A 19,630-nucleotide genomic window follows, 5' to 3' on the forward strand; every position below is an offset into this window, starting at 1 on the left:
ATGCCACTGTCTCTGATGAAAGCCGATTGAGTTAGTTTCTCTACCTGAGATGTCCCCAAAATAAGCTTGAGTGTGTGTTATGTTTTTCCGCCTAAATGTTTGTATCACCTTGTGCTATAAAAGACTTCGTAACTTCCATGACTACCCTGTTTTGTGTCGGGGGGATAGTCTAGAAGGGTTGAGGAATCTTATGTGTGGTTAAGCTCCATTTGCAGGCTTGATTGTAATCTGTTATATCACATCAGGTATGGCCATTGTGATCTTTTGTATCATGTGGTGCGAGTGAGCCCAAATCACCATAAGTATGAAGGCCACGTCATAAAATATCGCCTTCGCTCCGAAGGAAGTTTGTTGGAAAATCGGAGCTTCATGTGTGTGTATACACTCTCTTATAGAGAGATAAGTGTATGTGTAAGCCCAACGAGGCGTGTAGTGACAGACTCAACCACGTGTCCAAGAGATAAAGATATATAGAGAGAGGAGAGATAGAAGGGAATAGGGATCTTGCACAGTACACATTGAGCGGGGAACATGCCCCGCCTCCTTTCAGAAATTTTTTCAGGAACAATGCACGGGCACACTGGCCACGATCAATACAATCAATGAATACAAAACAAACAGATATGCCGATGTAGGATATCCAAGTTGATGTCGATGTCGATGTCGATGTCGAGGCACGAGATCTCTAATGTTGAGCACACCACGGGGATGACCCACAAGTATCTCTCACCGGGCTAGTATGAGATCCAATATCCAAATCCAATGGATCCCAAGTCCAATGAATCCAAATCTTAGTCCAAGTCCAAGTCCAAAATCCAAGCTCCATGTCTAAGCTTTGTGTTCCATATTCATATCCAAGCTTCATGCCCAAGCTCTATGTCCAAGTTCTTCATGTCTATGCTCAAGTTCAAGCTTCCATGTCCAAGCTTCATGTTCCATGTCCAAGCTCTATGGCCAAGTTCCATGTCCAAGCTCTAAATCCACTCGCTCATCCCATGAATAATCTCCACAACTCCTATAGTCATGTCGATGATGAAAACCCTAGAAAAGCTCTTTCTGGCAAGAAAACTGATATAAAACCTGTTTTAATGGTTTCGGGCAATAAAAACCTCCAAAAAGCTATTTTTAGGGTTTTTTGAGCAGTTTTAGGTTTTTGGAAATTTTTTTCCCATACATTCCATGTAGCTGTACGGATCCGTATAGTCGTACAAAAAGATGATGATGTGGCACTGTAGTTGCTGGAGGCGCTCTCAAATCATGGCAACGATGAAAAACTCCATGATTTGGTTCATAGATAATGATGAAAAACTCCATGATTTGGTTCATAGATAATGATGAAGAAGATAATCTCCACGCTTCAACGAAGATGGCAACGTGATGAAGAGGTTCTTCTTCAACTTGATGCTCAAGAGAGGCTCATGCTTCTCTTATACTTGGGGAAGCCTTGCTTTTTGCCAAAAAGTGATGCTTTTGCGTTTTTATTAAATATTATTAATGATAGCCAAAGTTCTTGATTTGTGCTTTTACAACTTCAGGGCCTTGCTTTTTGGCCGTGGAGCTGCTTTTTGAGAAAGCGCCTTTTAGCTTTTTGGTATGGCCCAGTCTCCTCTTTCCAATGGTGTCCTTGGCTCGCGGTCAACCCTGTTTGGCTTTTTGCTTTTTCGTGCTTTTTGACCAAGAATGGTGCTTTTTCTTAATCAAACCTTATGGGCCCTGTCCCCATGTCTTCTTTCACCTATCTGGTGTTCGGGCATGGATTTCATCATGTGAAATAGAGCTAGGAGGCCAAATAGTTACAGTATGTGTGTGTGTCGGCATGTGAATCGACTCTTAGGGTGGATGCATTAAATAAAGTCAAAAGGTTTGTTATTGGGAAAGGCCTTTATATACATGGGCTTGTACTTCATTTTAAAATCAACCAATCTAATCAACCAATTTAGTCATGCATTCACTTGAGCATCATTTTCTCTCTCGTTTTGTCTCTCTGCATGTTGCGCCATGTAGCACCAGAAGCCACAAGCCTTCACTATCCACTAGTACTAAACTTGAGTTTTGGATTTTGTGAGCATTAAGAGAGTCACTAATGTATTTGGGGTGCTCACCCAGGAGAACAAGTTGGATGGAACCTACTACGTTATGGAGTTTTATGATTCGGAATGTGTTGGTAGACAAAGGGTTGTGGGATATCGTGTCTGGTGAAGACACGCCCACCAGCAATTCACCCAGCTACACCTCCTAGAAATGCAGCGCAAAGTGTTATAGGAGTTGATGCATAGGTTGCAGGCCCTCCTTCTACTTAGGAGCAAAGGGATTCCCGTGATGCACAGGCGATGTCCTTGATAGCATTGTCTATCAAGAGATCTATCAAGAGATCTATCATGCCACACATATGGTCATGTAGATCTGCTAAACGAGTGTGGGACACTTTGGATAACATGTATCAAACGAGGAATGAAGAACGGGTTGCATATTCTTGAGATGCATGAGGGAGATTCAATGATAGAGCATCTCATCTAGGTCAAGGATTTGAGGGAACAACTGCTGGACATTGATGAAGTCATACCAGACAGGTAGCTTGTTATTACTAATACTCTGAATTCTTTGCCACCTTCTTGCCTTGGTTTTCATACATCTCTTAATCTCTCAATGAGAGGTCGTAGAGATCTAGTGACTTTTGATGAGCTTGTGGGCTTGCTCTTACAAGAGGAGCAAACAAGGGCTTACTGTACTCATGGTGGTGAACATGCTTTTGCAGTGAAAGACAGGGAAGTCCAAGGTTGACTCCATCTTCTAAGGGTGATACTTCAGCCAAGGGTGAAGCTTTTAAGAAAAAGAAGGGTAAATGCCACTTTTTCCACAAGCTTGGACACTATGTCAATGCGTGTCGTAAAAGGATAGCTCAAGAAAAGGACAAGGAGGAGGATACGGCGAAGGAATCTGGTAATGTAGCTGATGCATCCGAGGCCTCGCAAGCAAGAAAATTCAGCTAACCTTGTGGATGATGATTGGGTGTTTTTGACCATGGAAGAGGTCAACAGTGATGCTTCTGTATCCAGTGATGTATCTCTCAGTGGTGCTTTTGAGAAGAGTTCTCCTATTTGGTACGTAGACACCTGTCACATAACATCTAGGAGTGATGTTTCCAGATCTATGGGATGTGTTTTAGGTCATCGTAATGTCTATTGTGCAAATCACTCAACATATCTTGTTAAAGGTATAGGCAAGGTGCCTTTGGTATTGGCCAATGGGAAGTAGAGTTGCATGAATGATGTGGTGTATGTGCCAGTCATCATAAAGAAGAACTTAGTGTCAGTGTCTTCTATTGCCAAGCAGGGTATGCATGTTGAGTTTGTGGGTAAGAAGTGTCTCATCAAGGACCCTAGGAAAGATTTCCAGATTGTATCCATAGGTTTACTTTTTTTTTTTTCCGAGAAAAGATCCTTTCATTAGTTATATAAAAACGCCCGTAGGGCTACAAAAGATCCTCTTTGCTCATAAGAAAACAGAGCAGAGAACAAAGCAAGGCAGCCAGGGAGACTCTCCCTAGGTGCTGAAAATTACAAGTATCAGTACAAAGAACTGAGAGGCTATATCATACAATAGGAGGGGGGAAAAGCCAAACAGGTGGCATATAGTGCCAACGGGGGGACCCCGCGTGTAGGGTATAGAAGGGGCCTGTGCCAAGTGGTGTGAAAGGCCTGGCGCCGCAAGATCGCCTCATCTGTCGGATGCAGTCATACTGTCCTTGCAGGGTGTGGATCAACTCTTGCCAGATTCCCCGAACAGTCTCTGCTGGTGGCTCCAGTCTCCCCTCAAAGGCCCTGAAGCACCGGGCCCTCCAGGTGAACCATATGGTGAGGCTGCTGAGGACCTCCCATCGTAGATCCCTGTGCTGTGTCCAGCCGGCGGACGAGAAGTCCGGTGAAGGAACAAGGCGAGGCTGGCCCCTAATGAATCTGATGGCCTGGCTGTCGTGCTTCGTCTCATAGCCCATAGCAGGCCCTGACGAAGTCGACCAAGCAGCAGCACCCCACGTATACATACCCTCTGGAGAAAGGGGGGCCGGAATGCGCAGCATCCACAGCCAAATCTGCTGCGCCTGAGGGCAGTCCCATAGACAATGTCTCTGTGTCTCCCTAGGGTGGCCGCATCGGACGCAGGCCGCCAGAAGACCGCTGTAGACAAGCCAGGTGCCAACTGCAGAGCCCCTGTGGGCGACCAGCCACCACTGGAAAGTCAAGATCCTGCGTGCCTGTCGACTAGCCCAGATCCTTGTCCAAAAATCCTCTAGGAACTCCTGAGAGAGTCCCTGTAGCCGCCAGTGCCCCGATGCAGCTGGAGAGACCATCCTCCTCGCTGTCAAAATATGTCGCCCCAACCGAACAGTATACTGGAAAAAGGTGATCTCTGTGGCCTCAAGGGATGCATAAGGATCATGCCACTCGTACTCGCCTGGGTCCCACTGGAGCCGGGCCAAGGGGCGCGCTGCATATGCCCATAGTAGAGGCATCTGCCATCCTCAGTGCAAGCTCTGACAGCAATCAGGATCTCCAACCGAGTAAAGGCTCCCATCCACCGTGGGGCCACGGGCTCGAGAGGCGTGAACCACTCCTCTGTGAGTGCCTCCTGAATGTCATCCCTCAAAATCAACCCCCCTCTGAAGTGACTCAGCCTCTCTACCTGGATCTACTCTGGGAGACTGCAGAAGGCCTGCCAGTCTCCAAAACTACGTGCTGGGCCTGCCGCCAATGGTCCCCAGGCTAGACGAGGTCGAGAACCCAGCATATGACCCTGCTTTGTGCGAACCGATGGGCTCCAGATGAGCGGCTGTCTGGCCCGCTCCTCATCACAAGAAGGAGGTCTCTGAGAGAGCCGCGATCTCAGCAACTCCCAAGCTCTTAGGATGCTCAAGGCAAATCTGTCCTCCCATTCTCTACTAAGGCTTGTCCTCCTCATCTCTATGAAGATCCATCGTATCTCTGGTGCCCAAGTGCCCCCTGCTGGGGGAGCCCGAGCCTGCAGCCGCTGCAAAAGAAGCTCTTTCCAAGGCTCAGCGCTTGGAAGCAGCCCCCGAACAATAAGCTTCCAATAAGGCTCTACTTTGATCAACTGTATCTATAATGCCCAAGCCTCCCTGGGCCAACGGAAGTGTAATAACTGCCCAAGCAACCTTTGCCCGGGCTGGCTGACCATCCCGCCCAGACCAAAGAAAATTCCTGATCAGCCTCAAGCGACTGCTCGGCCCGTTGAAGATTGGCCTCCTGGCCATGCAAAAATAAACCCGTGTCATCAGCAAACTCAGCATCGAGCAGGTCCTCCCCCCGGACTGGGAGCTGGAGTCCTCTCAAACCAACCTCCTCTGTCGTCAGATACATGCTCATAGCCTCAACAAAGAAGAGAAAAAGAAACGGGGCGAGAGGACACCCCTGAGACGGACTGATCTGGTCAACTCAAAACTCGGCCCCCGTCCTCCTGCAATCAGCACCTGGCTACGAGCTGTGGAATATAGAGCCGCCACCCCTCAAATCCAACCTGGCTTAAAGCCCAGGCGAAGCATAGTGCCCTCTAAGAAACCCCAATCGACTCTATCGTATGCCTTCTCAAAATCGAGAAGCATCACGACCAAGTCCTCACCAAGAAATCTAGCTCGGGCCGTCGCCTCCCAGAAGGTGAAAATGTTGTCAAGGATACTACGCTCCTTGACGAATCCTGTCTGGGTAGCATGAATCAACTCCCCCAGGAAGGGCTGGATCCTCAAACTCAAGGCCTTTGCTAAGACCTTGTAGACAGTATTGAGGATCGTAATAGGTCTCCAATGCCGAATATCATCTGATACTCCCTCCCCCTTGGGGATAAGAAAGATCAAGCCCTCTGAAAAGCTCTGTGGCATTACCCCAGTGTCCAAAACATACTGAAAGCCCCTGCGGAGGCTTGGCCCCAAAAGGTCCCAATAGCGCATAAAAAAGGCAGGCATCAATCCGTCCTCCCTTGGGCAACTATGGCGCGGAAGGGCCCTCAAGGCCTCAGCAAGCTCAACCTCTGAGAGAGGCTCACCCAGAACTGTACGCATACGATCTGTGACCCTCCCCTGCACATGGGCCCACACAGTCTGTCTGCAAGCATCCCCAGCCTCAGTGGCTGGCTCCGCTGCAAGCAGGTCTCTATAGAACCCAGTGGCAATGGCTCTGATCTCCTCGGGCTCAGTAGCTACCAATCCGTCCGGCCTCCCAAGCTGGCGGACTCCTGCTCGAGCATGGTGGGGCCCAGTAATCTCAAAAAACTCCCCAGTCACTCTATCACCAAGCTGCATCCACTGAGAGGCCTGGCGGCGATAGTAAAACTCATGTCTCTGCTCCTCTGCCTCTCTAACCTCCTGGCATGCCTGGCTCAGCTGGGACGCCACCCACTCACATGTAGGCTGCTGCTCCTGAAGGCGCTGAAGCGAAGCAAGGCTACGTCTGAGCCGACGCTCCCGCTCGCGAGTCTCTCCCAGCTGTGTCAAGGCTGCAGCATGCAAAAAAGAGCTGAGCTCGATGAGTCCCTGGGCACACTGGCCTGCTCCATCCTGGTTAGAGCTCTGACTATCATGCCATATCCTCTCAATGTCCTCAGCGAGACTAGGATCGGTAAGTACCCTCTCTGGGATCCTCAACTGCAAGTTGGTCTCCTGTGTCCTCTCCTCAAGTGTCAAAATAACTGCCGCATGGTTTGAAGAAGAGGTGCCAGCGAGAATGCCAACGGAGCCCCCTCGCTCCCCTAACCTGTCGCCCACATAAAAGCGATCAATCCGTGATAGATTAGTCCCTCCTTGCTGGCGATCCGACCGAGAGAAACTAAGACTGTCCTGAGAGCGGGAGAAGGCCTCATGCTGCCATGCATCAGTGATCCTCAGTGTCATGCAAAATCGCTCCCAAGCTGCAAGCTCCGTACCGTGCACTGTAACATGACTGCCTCCCACCCTATCGGCCGGGTCCTCAAGCATGTTGAAGTCCCCCCCGACACACCAATGTGCGGCCTCTGGCAATGCATCCGTAACCTAGGTCCAGAACTCTGCTCTGGCACTAGCATGGTTGGGCGCATAGACATTGAGCACGCCAAAGAGCTCATCATGCGTCCTCAGAATGACATACTGTGCTCTACCAGGCACAATGATCCCGCGATCCACAATGGCCTGCCGCCATACATCCGCAATGACCATACATACTCCTCCCTGCCCACCCAAGGGGCCAAACCCTGCAGACCAAAAGGTGTCCCATCTACCAGGCATCACCGAACCATACCTCCGGATCCTGCTCGCACCCAAATGGTGCTCCTGCATCATCAAAATATCAATACTGCCCCCAACCAGGCATCTCTGAAGCTCCTGCCTCAAGCAACCACGATAACGTATATAATGTGCACCAGCAAGGCCCTGTACATTCCATGAGATGATCCTCATGGATGACCTGCTGAGGTGGATGCTGTCCCAGCCGGACGGTGGGCCTTCGCAAGCGGCTTGGATGGAGAATAGTCCTCATCTGAGTGGCTACATACGGGAGAGGCTTCATTATCATTACATACGGGAGAGGCTTCATGCAGTCTTATCCTATTATCCATCATTGAGTTTTCCATGCTTGGACCAAGCACATAGAGGTTCATTACATACGGGAGAGGCTTCATGCAGTCTTATCCTATTATCCATCATAGGACAACGCGGGAGATCTCTTTACCAACTCGCTTCCATGAGAGAAGTTCGAAGCTTTCCGCAAAGCTTTGGGCTTGATACTATTTGGGGATTGATCTACTCTGTACATATACATTTCCACTAGAGGGGGGTTTGTAGGAGGTTTACACATTTTGTAGTGGACATGTATGTATGTAGGAGTACACATGGCACTTTGTACTTGGACCCCTTGGTCCTTAGATGTAGGGGGGAACTTTTGACATTAGGTGCAAAAGGATTTCCTCAAACATTAACGTGAGTGCCAACTTCTTCTTGTGTGTAAGTCGATTGTTGTGTGTATTCTTCTTGTGTCTTCAAGCTTTCCATCTCCTTGCCTCTCACCAACAGCAAAACCATCAAGGCAATTCATATGGTGTGAATCTTTATGGCCTAAGTTCTCCGTACGATGTATGACGGCATATTGTACAGAATACCGTATGGTACGATACCGTACGGACTCGTACGGACTTTTCGGGGGGTATTTTTTTTTGATATTTTTTTCCCAAACATAATTGGAGTAATGGTCTAGTTTTTGCTTGTCTATTGCTGTTTGAGCTTCCTATGTACTATGATGCTTCCCTCCTTTTTAAAATACTCCATATCTCAAAATTGGAAATACCTAAGTTTATAAGTAGTTTTTTAAAACACCGTATTTTATCGTACGATAAGAAATATTTTTAAATATCTTACTGTATTTTCCTATACGGTATTGTATCGTACGAATCGTACGGTATCGTACCTGACAACTATGTATAATACCCATGGAATCCCACGTTTGGGTAGATATCACATTGGGATGTATGATCGTGCCCGAGTTCAGATTGTTGGAGGACAAGATGGGAAGATGAGAGATTGTCCAGTCAAATGTGTCTATGCATTAATCATGTTGCATGGGCATGTGAGAATCTGTTGGCCACATGTACATGACCGTGTTTGAAGCCTAATGGATGTTTCTTATGAGTTTTGTAGGTGATAAGCATTACCCTAGGCCTGTATAAGGTTTTGTAGGCTAATGTATACCTGTACGTACCTACACACTTCACTAAAGCTTGGTTGACAACTTTTAAAAACCCAAGGGCATGGATTAAGGGAGGGCATCCCTTGTGGATTATGAAGGAAGGGCACTATTGTGGGCCCTTTCTTTAATAAGGGTGGGCAGGCACACCACCTTCCATGCGGCATTACCCCACCTATGAGAGGTACAACCAGTTCTCTACAGACTTTGGATGATAGTTTTTGGAAAGAGATGGCTCTCCCTTCATTGCTTGGAGAAAGTCGGCCTCTTTGCTTCATCGTTTTACTTTTCAAAAGCTCTAGGCTGCTGTTTTGGAGGTATTTGACTATTGTACAGCACTCTCTTTACTGTACAGTCACTCTTACAGCTATTTCTTCTGCTGTTCGACCAGTAACGTCCACTCCATATTTTGTACAGGCTGTTTCCGATTGCATCAAGGTTGTACTTCTGCTGCTCATGGATTGTATGATGTTCTGAAGACTGCCTGGGAGCATCAAGGTTGTACTGCTGCTGCCCATGGATTGTGTGAGCTTATGAAGGCTGCCCAAGAGCTGTACAGTGCTCCTTTTTTCCATTGGTGGCTATACAACAGCTTCATTATTCAACGTATGGCTGTAAAATACCTGTATTGTGCTGCCCAAGAGGAGGCCCTGTTTTTCTACACATTTGGGGCTGGTCATTGCGGAAGGGGTTGCCCATAAACCTTGTGGAGGACTCTAGAAGACCTGTAGCAGGTTTTTGGAAAACTTTTGGAAGCCCTTGAAGGCTTGGCTTTGGGCTCTTCGGAGAGTGCCAGGGCTATTTAAGTGGTCCAGTCATTCAGATATTTGAAGAACCAGGGTATTCGATGAGGAAAATCCGTCCTTTTATGGATACGCTTGTGATTAGAGCTTAAGGAGAATCAGGGTACTCTGTGGAAGGGTTCCTTCCGTTTTCGGATATGCCTGTGATTGGGACATCGACACATTTGTTTACCTTTGTTTCATCAGTTCACTTGTAATAGAAACATGATGGTCCTTCGATCATTGACAAGCTTGTATTTACAAACATTCCTTTGTAATAAAATATAAGAAGGGGGGGGGGGGTCGGCCCATCTTTGACCCCAGCGTGGTGTTGGTGTCAGCCTTGTGTTCATTATAAATTGTGTATTTAACTATGTTCATAGTTAATCACTCTGAGATCCGCTCTCGCTTAGAGTCTATTGTTGGAGATTGGGATTTAGGACTACTAATTTGTTGTGGTGAGCTCTCTTCAACTCTTCAACAATATAGGCAGTAAGTTGAACTTTTCCTCTGTTTATCGTCCACAGATGAACGGGCAGAGTGAGTGAGCCAATTCAGCACCTTGGATTCACTAACAATTTATGTGTCTGAGTAGAATCAGCCTGGGAGTTTTTTTTAAAAAAGTTATTGGAGTTTGCGAATAGTAATAGTTCATTCTTTCATAGGGAAAGCTCCCTTTGAAATGATTTATAAGAAGGTAATATTCTTACAATGAAGGTGCTAGAAAAGCAAGGAATTCTGAATGATAATCATCATTCTTGCTCATTAATGCTAGTGGTTCTTTGATTGCTGTCTTAGTTCACAGAGATTGTTGAACATCATGAAGTCAGCTCACAGTTGCCCATGCAAGCATCCAATGGCCTCCTGCTCCATAGCAGGAGTGGCAGATTAGCACACAAGCAACACACCCATCGTCAGCACAACAGGCATATTGCGAACCATACCTCTCAAATTGCTGTACCCCGGCAACAACATGAGGAGGAGGTACAGAGTAAAGCTTCACCCTGATTTCTGCTTCCCTTTCAACCCTCATTGAAGTGCCCATCCATGGCGGTGGCATAATTTTTTTATTGAAGGCCAATCCTCCCAGGAGTGGTGCAGCCTCATTCTTATGTATAGCGGGCTGAAAAATCAAAGCAACCATGTTTCAAGCTCAGCAACATCTTTATATTTGTTTGCTTGCATCTCTGCAATATTCAATTTAGTAGTACAAACGTTCAGTCGAAAGCCGACATATATTGAAAAACCTTTCACAAGATATAATTTCAAATTCTTCATGCAAGCTGGCTGGATCTAATTTCAGCTATGAAAGCAACCCTTCATTTCAACAAAGTATGCCTGTCTGTGCCCTCTCTCTTCAACTGCCACCGTTTTGTCTCAAACTTATGCATTCGCTAGCCTCTCGCCTGTGTCCCATCCATCACGTTATAGAATTTCATGGTTCATATCAGCAATTCAATGGCAGCCATAGCTTAAACGATGGTAAATATTCACACCCAAGCTGTGGGCTTCTTTTGTTGGCTTTCTATGAATGTCCGACAATTTTTTGATTATTATGATATTCATGCATGATTTCTTGCTCACGATAACAAAAACTATTTCTCATAGATATGTTCATGATTAGGTGTAACTATAAGAGGTAATTGTCTTGTTCGTTAGTTTCTGCCGCCGCAGGATATTGTCATGGCAAGGCCCTCTCTGACCACCAAAAATGTTTGGTGTAGTTATGTTGATGATTAGGCGTAAGCACAAGATGTACTGATGATTCATGCTGCAGGATATTGTCATGGCAAGGCCTTCTGTGATCACAAAAGAGAATTGCTCAATTGATGCTCTTCAAAGGTACTTTGGGTAAATCATGTTACATCCATGATATATCAGGCGCCTAGACTATGTGCCACTGATCTCATACATAAAGTGGCTGTTGTAATGTTGCAGAGACAAGGCTGTGGAGCATACGTCTCTCATCAACATCAATGACAGAAAAGTGAGTTCCTCTATGGTTTTACTAGTTAAGTGTGGCTTGAAATCCTTAACCCCCTGGTTGAGCATGCATTCTTTTGTCGATGCATGTGTACGGTAATACAAGGGCAGAGGGATTATAGAGATGTTGTAAGCACCAAAAACTAAGTTATGCTTTCATGGTTTTCTAAGAAATAGGACACAATGGGAACTGGTTCCTTGTTATGTATGACTTCTTGACCTCTCAATTTACTGCTCGTTGAAACTCTACCCTGAAATTATTGTAATGTGAGCTTGATATCATGGGTTTGGTATGAACTTCAGTACAATTTGTAGGAGTCTAAAATTGCTTTTGAATGAGATTGCACATAAAATTTTACTTGTGAGATGCTTGCCTAGAGTAATCTGAAAGTAAGAAACGAACTTGTGGAAAACAATTTGAACAATTTAACGGATCCTTAGATGTCCATATAAGAAAGCTTACAGCTCATATCCCCCATATAGCTTGTTGTAGATTGTAAGAGATCAGTTCTAAATCAACTCCACATTCAATCAAACTAAATCACTCGGGACTTTTAGACAATCTTTACAAATCTGATTGTACTTGTGATTGGATTTATGGCATAAATTGCTGAATTTTCTATCAGTTTTCTAATTCTACATACTTACCCAAGGAGAGTGAACTTCTCTTACCCAAGGAGAGTGAACTTCTCTTGGCAAGACACGAAAAAAAACCATACCACCTTCATCGAACTCGTCATTATACATAAATGTGAAATCTCAGTTTCAGAGAAGCTATCACCAGTATGGCTAATTATGTGCGTTAATCCCATGAAAAATGACTAGGAGTCATTTTGCCACACTCCTAGGCACAGTTTCATACACGAGGAGCTTAATTACACATTGCTTGAAAGATGGCGGATTATCTGAACTAGAGTTGCATTATGCATTAGCATACTGCTTGGCATATGCTCTGCATATGTGAACTTGTTTTCTAGCATGGACACTGCCTGGATTTATTGCGTGTGAATGTCCACGGAAGAATGTAACGGGGACCATTTATCTCGAGAAAATTAACTAATTTAATTAACCCACATAAGCATAAAAGATGAAACCATACATTCACAAGCCCATAAATGCTGTAACATGCAACTGTCTAGATCGTGTAACGTGCAACAAGACCCTCTTTATACCTTTATGTAGTGAGCATGAAGCGATCCACTTAAATCTTTTATACACAGAAGGTAGAGTGGAAGAGAGAGAGAGAGAGAGAGAGAGAGAGAGAGAGAGCAGAGATAACACCAGATGCACCTAAATACCTGTTCTCCAAGTGGGTTAAGAGACTGACCTTGACATCTAAGACTGGGAGACTGACCTACGTAGCTCATGCTTGACATGTCCTGGACTGGGGCTCACAATGGGGTCACGGTGTACAACAAATATTCCTAAAAAAGGTACTAAATATCTGTAAAAGTATAGCACTGTTGATGAGCTAGTGTGTCACACTGCACCACACTGCATGGTGCATGTGACATTCCCTCCTCCTCAGCTTGACAGTAGTTGCATGGCCTCCAAGTAGTCCACCAATAACTGGGGGTACTCTTGGAAGAATCCTTGTCCAGCCAAACGGCTTCTTGAGTGCCTCCGTCCTTGAACTTTGTATAGAACTGTGATTCTTCGACCGAAACCATGCTTCCACTTATGGAGGAGAATCTACTCAGGCTCGATGACTTTTGATTCGTCGACCACTTCAGGTTGTTGCTCATTCGGAACCTCTTGTAAGGATGGTCCAACATATGGCTTTAACCATGAGATGTGGAAGACATCATGTAGAGTCCAATTATCTGGCAATTTCAACTTCATGGAGACATCACTGAGCTTCTTTACAATGGGAAACGGGTCAAAACTTTGGAAAGAGAGCTTGGGACAATGCTTGTCCACTTGCTTTAATGGTTGCTTCATGATGTGAAGAAATACCCAATCTCCCTCCTTGTAGTTGACATCTTTGCGAGACTTGTTGGCTTGCGTGGTGTATGCCCAACATTTGATCTAGAGTGATATTTAATTTCATCTTGCTGAGATCCTCCCACATGTCATATTCTTTGCTATTTGTCTCATCAGCTGGCATGCCTTGTCTTTCATACATCCTTCTTTCTCTTTCTTTTTCTTCTCCTTCGGGTTCCTAACTTCTTCTTGTTAGTAGTCATGTCCAGATTTCTTTTGGATGTCCTTCTCTTTCTTTTGTCCAGACGCTTTTGCTAATCTCGGCTACACTTGGTCCTGATTGGGACTTCAGTGCATGTCCTCCACCGGCTACCCTTCCTTCGCAAGCCGACTTCTTTCCTGCTACAATCTCTTCTCCATGTTTTATCAGTGTCCTGTCCAGATTTGTGATTTGGTTAGGCGCTCCTTCACTGACTCAATGACCTCTGAGAATGTCTCTGTGGTCTTGTTGGCCTCCAATGATGGTGATACCATTCTCGTAAGAAATGACGAGAAACAGGGACGAAATGTTGCCTCATGGAGTCTTGCTAATACTAGATGAATGAGTATCATTGAGGATTGCCTGTACGAACGGAAGATATTGTTCTCACTTTGATTGCTTGTCATGACAATATGATTTGAGAACGTCGAAGGCCAACTGATTGTAAATTTTGTTTGGCTATCTATCTGTGGATGAAAAGCACTAGACAACTGCAATTTAGTTTCAAAGTTATCAAACAATGCTCTCCAAAAATGAGAAGTAAACTTTGGATCTCTATCTAGATACCAAAAATGAATGAACAAGCGAGCAATATCTTCGGTTGTGGCCGTCTGTTTGCATAGAATGAGCATGAAGATTTGTTGAATTGGTCCACAATAGTCAAACACTGTATTCTGAGTTCTTGTAGTAGCTAGAAGAGGATCTACAAAATCCATACTGATGTCTTGAAAAGGTCCCTTGGGAATAGGCAAAGGTTGTGGCAACTTGGCTTGCTTCGAGTGTGGAACCTCCACTTTTTGGACATACTAGTAGACATCCTTCACATTTTTGGCCAATAAAAGAATCGCTCTAACTTCCTCAAGGTATTGTTGATACCTTGATAACCCCCAATAAGAGAGTCATGGGCATCGTGAAGAAGTGTCTGTCTTTTCTCTTTGAGTATGCATAGCCGGTTCTTGTAAAACAACTAGCTATCTTGGATGAAGTAATGACCCGGTTTTGAACTAAGGGCCAAACTGTGTGAAGTCCCGAACTCTATTGAATCCGCATATTGTGCTTTCATGCTATCCAAATCTTTTCCTTGAATTTCTAGCACAATTGACTCTTGTAACGTCTAAACGGTTGACTTACGACTAGGAGCATTGGTACCAAGGTTATTCTTGCCAGGGACATATTCGATCATATCTCCAAATTGTTGGAAGATCTGACTCCACCTGGCTTACTTGTCACTCCATGGGTACTAGGCATGGTTTGCAATGAGTTAACTGCCTGATGGTCAATCTCTATTGTGAATTTCCTCCCGTAAAGGAAAGGTTTCCAATGCTTAAGAGCGGTGGTCACTCCTAAAAGCTCTTTGTCATACACCGAAAATTCTTTTAGTATTATTCAACTTACGACTGTAGTAAGCTACTGGTCTATTGTCTTGTGTAAAACAGTGCCGATGGCCTAGCATGAGTGATAACCTCGACTGGGTCATGCCATGATGCCAGCTCTAGGAGTGGTGCTTCTGAGGCTACTTTTTGTAATGCATGGAAGGCCTCAAGTGCTTTGTCCGTAAATAACGGACACTTTCTGGTGATGCTTCTTCACACCCTTGAGCAGATTTGCAAGAGGTGCTACAAGGTCGGAAAATTTGTCCATGTAGGTATTATAGGCTTGGCAAAGATCCACAAATGATCTGATTTCTTGGGCAGTCTTAGGTACATCCCAATCCAATATAGCTTCTACCTTGTTGGGGTCCAAAGGAATACTAGACTCATTGATAACGTATCCGAGATAATAAACCTCTAAGAGGCCAAATGCGCTCTTCTTTTGGTTAATTTAGAGCTTATTGTCCCATAAAAGTTGCAAGACCTTCTCCACATCTTGGTCATGCTGCTCTGCTGTGGCAAAAAAGATGAGTATATCATTCAAGAAGATGAATACACACTTTCCAATTAGCTCAATAAATACTTGAGACATTACTTTATTGAACGTCACTCATGCTTTGGTGAGGCCAAATTGCATTACCATGAACTCGTAATGGCGATGCTCGGTCCGAAAAGCTGTCTTTAGAATGTCGGCTGTAGCCACTCTTTAGGTCTATTTTTGAAAAATATCTAGCATTATTAAGACGCTCGAGAATGTACTCTATCATGGGCATTGGGAGCTTATTATTGATTGTGAGCTTGTTGTGTGCCCTGTAATCCACACATAAACATGCAGTCTTATCATTCTTTTGCACGGATGAAATGGGTGCAACGAATGGTGAGGATGATAGGAGGATGAATCCGGCCCGGAGTAACTGAGATAACTATTGTTCCAGTTTGCCCTCCAATGCCTTAGAAAGGTGATAGGGGAACTTGCTGGGAGACTTTGTTCCGAGGACCAACTCAATGCGATGATCCTCAGTACGAGAGGGCGGGAGGCTTAACATGATGTCTTGGAACTTTGGAAGGAGACTTGCCAACTTCTTCTCTAAGGGGGTTGCAGGTTGAACAAAAGACTCTTGGGTGTGGACATAAATCAACGCACACTTAGCTCCTTTTCTCCGGAGCTCTCTGGGTCTGTACATGTGAAATGAGAGAGATTCTTTGAATGCTCCTATCCTCGCGGATTATGATGGGCTCAGGTAAACCATCGACGATTGTGAAGTTGTCCTGCTGCCAATCAAGAATAGGAACTAGTGGATGCCGAGAACATGTCACACCCCACAAGTGGTGAAATAGTGAAATCTCACTTGAACGTGGCCTTTTGAACATTTAACTCAAACTTTTGAGCTTTATGAGTGATATGTGTGCGGAGACTAGGTGTAAACCCATCCAAACTAAATTATGAGACACTAATGTGCAACTCATCTTCTTAGCCAACTATGGAGAGATGGCATTCTCTGAGCTTCCCATGTTAAATAGGACGATGAACTCTTGTCTCTTTGTTGTGCCATAAGCACGGATGAGAGCTTTTGTCTGCCCTTCAGTATCGCCCTCTTGCTTATCATCAAATACCACTAGGTGTACTAGATTCAAAGAGGGTATAGCCGCATGGCCATTGTGTTTGAAGATAGAGGGGTGGATGTAGCTTCAGCGGCGGCCACTATGGAGGAGGATGCTTTGGTGGCTTTATAAGCCTGTAACTTCGCACAATCCTTCTTACCATGGCCTACTTGATGACAGAAAAAACAACGATTCTCTCTCTAGTACCGCCTTTTCTCCTTTGGCTGGAGATAACCTCCAATAATGCCCTCCTTAGCCTTTTTCTCAACCGTCTTTTTTAGGCTTAGCCTTTGTGGTTTTCTTGCGCCTGAGGCGCTTTGAGATTTATTGTCCTTATGATCTTTATTGTTGTGAGTACCCTTACCCGATTGGATGAAGACTCCTGTTGCTGCTGTTGCTCGGGTTTGGGAGTAGTCTGGACCTGCTTGGGCTTACCTCCGCTTAGCATCATCTCTTGATTTTGTGCTAGAGTCAAAGCCCGGTCATAAGATTGAGCCTCAAAATTGCGAACAAGAAACCCGATGTTCGTATCTAACCCCTTGAGAAATTGTTTTAGCTTCTTGTCTTCCGTATTCCCTAATTGTTTTGCCATGGTGATGACCTTATTCGAATAAGTCAACATGGGCGACCCATTCTGGGAGAGTTTGTAAAACTCATTCTCCAAATTGGCCATGAACTGGGGTGGAAGGAATCTTGCTTTGAGGTCCGACACAAAAGTCTCCCATACATACTGGTCATGCCTGTGGTTAGGTGTGTGTGGAGACCTGACCAATGTTGCCACCAAGTAACAGCTTCTCCCGTGAGGTGTCGAGTGGCCAGATGGACTATCTTGTGGATTTGAAACTTTAGCTAAAGGAAAGTATGCAACAAATTGGTGAATGAACTTTGTAAGTGCGGAATGATCACACTTACCATAATACTTACTGAAATTTGGTTGAGCTCATATGACGGTGGTTGATGGAGCAGATGAGGTACGAGGACCAGGTGTCATTTTGGGAAGCGTTGCCATAAGATTGGCATGTAGGGTTGCTAGCAACTGTTGATTCTGGAGTTGGCATGGCTTCCCGATCTAGCTTATATTGGTAGTTTGGCACCGCGCGTCTGCCTCCCTATCTTTGGCTTCCTCTCTATTTGTTGTGCCTTATCAAGTATCATGTGCACAGTGTGTATCTACCGTGTGCTACATGCACACAAGACTAGCTTTGAGGTTTGGGGAAGCTTGGAGCTAGGCAGGCTGATTGGTGAGCTGAGTTAGGGGTAGACTAACGGGCGGGCACCCAAGTATGGACAGGTGGGCGCCCAAGTGTGGACGCCCGATGACCGGCCAAGAGCCTATAAAAGGGTGGCCAAGGTTAGTCATTAGTCATATAGAGTCTCGCGTGATTTGTGAGAGCTCTATGGTCTGGAGCCTGGATCTAGTTAGATGTGCACTTGCTTTATGTAGCCGAGGCCGGCAGGAGTCTCGAGGCCCGCGAGGGTAGCTTCGTGGCGGTATGGGACGTCACGAGGTAGAGATTGGTCGGTACGTCCATCTAGTTAGCTCAGCTCGTGGCTCAGTGGGGACAACCAAGTCTGTGGGTTTGCCCACGGCTGGCGTGGTTGGGAGGTGAGTCAAGCCTGCACCCCCTTCTTGTTTGTTTGGTTTGTTTGCAGGTTTCGAGTCTTGTACCAGGAGCGTTCCACGAGTAGATCCTTGGGGATTTGACATCAAGTTCCCGTCTTCTTTGTTGCTCCATGAGAAGAAGCATGTGCTGAAATTTTGGGAACCCTGCTTTGTAATCTGCTCTTTAGGTTGCTCTTTAGGCTGTTCCTTTTTCTTTTTCTGCTTCTTTTGCTGCTTGTAGCTGTAGCTTGAGTAACTTGTTTTGCTCCATTAGCTCTTGAAGGAGTATATTTGTGCTTTGCAGAAGAGTTTCTATTTTCTTGAGTCTTCGGGGACACTTTCTTTTGCAGTGGTGTCTTCGCGGACACTTTCTTCTGTAGCAATGCTTCTCGATAACTTCTTTCTTCTTCTCTTGGCATGGTGAATGGTGAGTGGTTTTTCCTGATCTTAGTTTTTACAATTCATGGATTTGCTCTTACTTAGGTAGTCAAGCCGTATCACAACCAGAAGCTCTGATACCAATGTAACATGCAACTGGCTAGATCGGGTAGTAACGCATATCAAGACCTTTATACCTATATGTAGTGAGCATGAAGCAATCCACTTAAATCTTTCACACATAGGAGGTAGAGTGGAAGAGGCCCGATGGGCCTATGAGACAAAAGATGATTACAAGTATCCATGGAATATTATCGTCATGGAAAACTGAAACAAAATTGAAATTGAAACTAGAAACCTAGTAATTGAAGCTAAGTCCTAGGTAAATGCATAGAACAAACGGGGGAGCATGCTATAAAGTATACAAGAATTATCACTGTGCACTCTATCCCAAATCTATGGAGTGAAGGGGTCCATGGATGAGATACATCATCAGGTAGGAGAGGATGGCCGCAAGATCTTAAATACTGAAGAGAGGCTGAGAAGAACAGGCCTCCATCGTGTGTCGGTGACGTGTAAAGATCACATCGACTGGAACCTGATGGAATGGTAGTGGTTGTGGTCCAAGGGCCCGAGGTCGTCTTGCAGCTCAGTGGCTTGCGGTAGAGAGACCCCTATGCTCTTGAATACTGTCTTGGTCAGATGAAGTGCCGGATCTGCTGGTGGAGTAGGTACAACATGCGGGGGCTGAAAGCAGCTGGTGATCGTGAGCTAGCTCTTGAGGTCTGTGTTCTGAGGACACTCTGTGTGTGTTGTGGTAGCTCCAGCAAGGACAAGCCCACGCATCTCTGGTTTGGATAATCCATGATACGGCTAATAGGATTGAAGTTCTGTTTGAAAAGGCAATGGTACCGAGAAGAGACGACACCAGATTGGGTCCCAATTTACCACCACCACCACCCTCCTCCCCCCCTCCCGGCAGGCATGAGTATTTGCTTATATTAATTTGGAGA

At 45.4% G+C, this 19,630-nt stretch overlaps 1 protein-coding gene across 5 annotated transcripts in view; it reads left to right on the forward strand.

Annotated features, from left to right (window-relative positions):
- LOC147628115 (uncharacterized) overlaps positions 1 to 19,630 on the forward strand; it is a 110,943-nt gene that overhangs the window by 37,558 nt on the left and 53,755 nt on the right. For 3 of the 5 annotated variants that reach the window (XM_086813134.1, XM_086813136.1, XM_086813135.1), the window contains exons 3-5: positions 10,298 to 10,483; positions 11,277 to 11,341; positions 11,438 to 11,486. In XM_086813134.1, the coding sequence (XP_086669260.1) occupies positions 10,298 to 10,483; positions 11,277 to 11,341; positions 11,438 to 11,486 (300 nt within the window). The remainder of the gene's footprint in view (positions 1 to 10,297; positions 10,484 to 11,276; positions 11,342 to 11,437; positions 11,487 to 19,630) is intronic. The other 2 variants (XM_086813138.1, XM_086813139.1) reach the window with 1 other exon arrangement.

The sequence above is a fragment of the Cibotium barometz genome, chromosome 19 (assembly GCF_041138505.1).
Source record: "Cibotium barometz isolate CiBa-2024 chromosome 19, ASM4113850v1, whole genome shotgun sequence".
Classification (NCBI taxonomy): domain Eukaryota; kingdom Viridiplantae; phylum Streptophyta; class Polypodiopsida; order Cyatheales; family Cibotiaceae; genus Cibotium; species Cibotium barometz.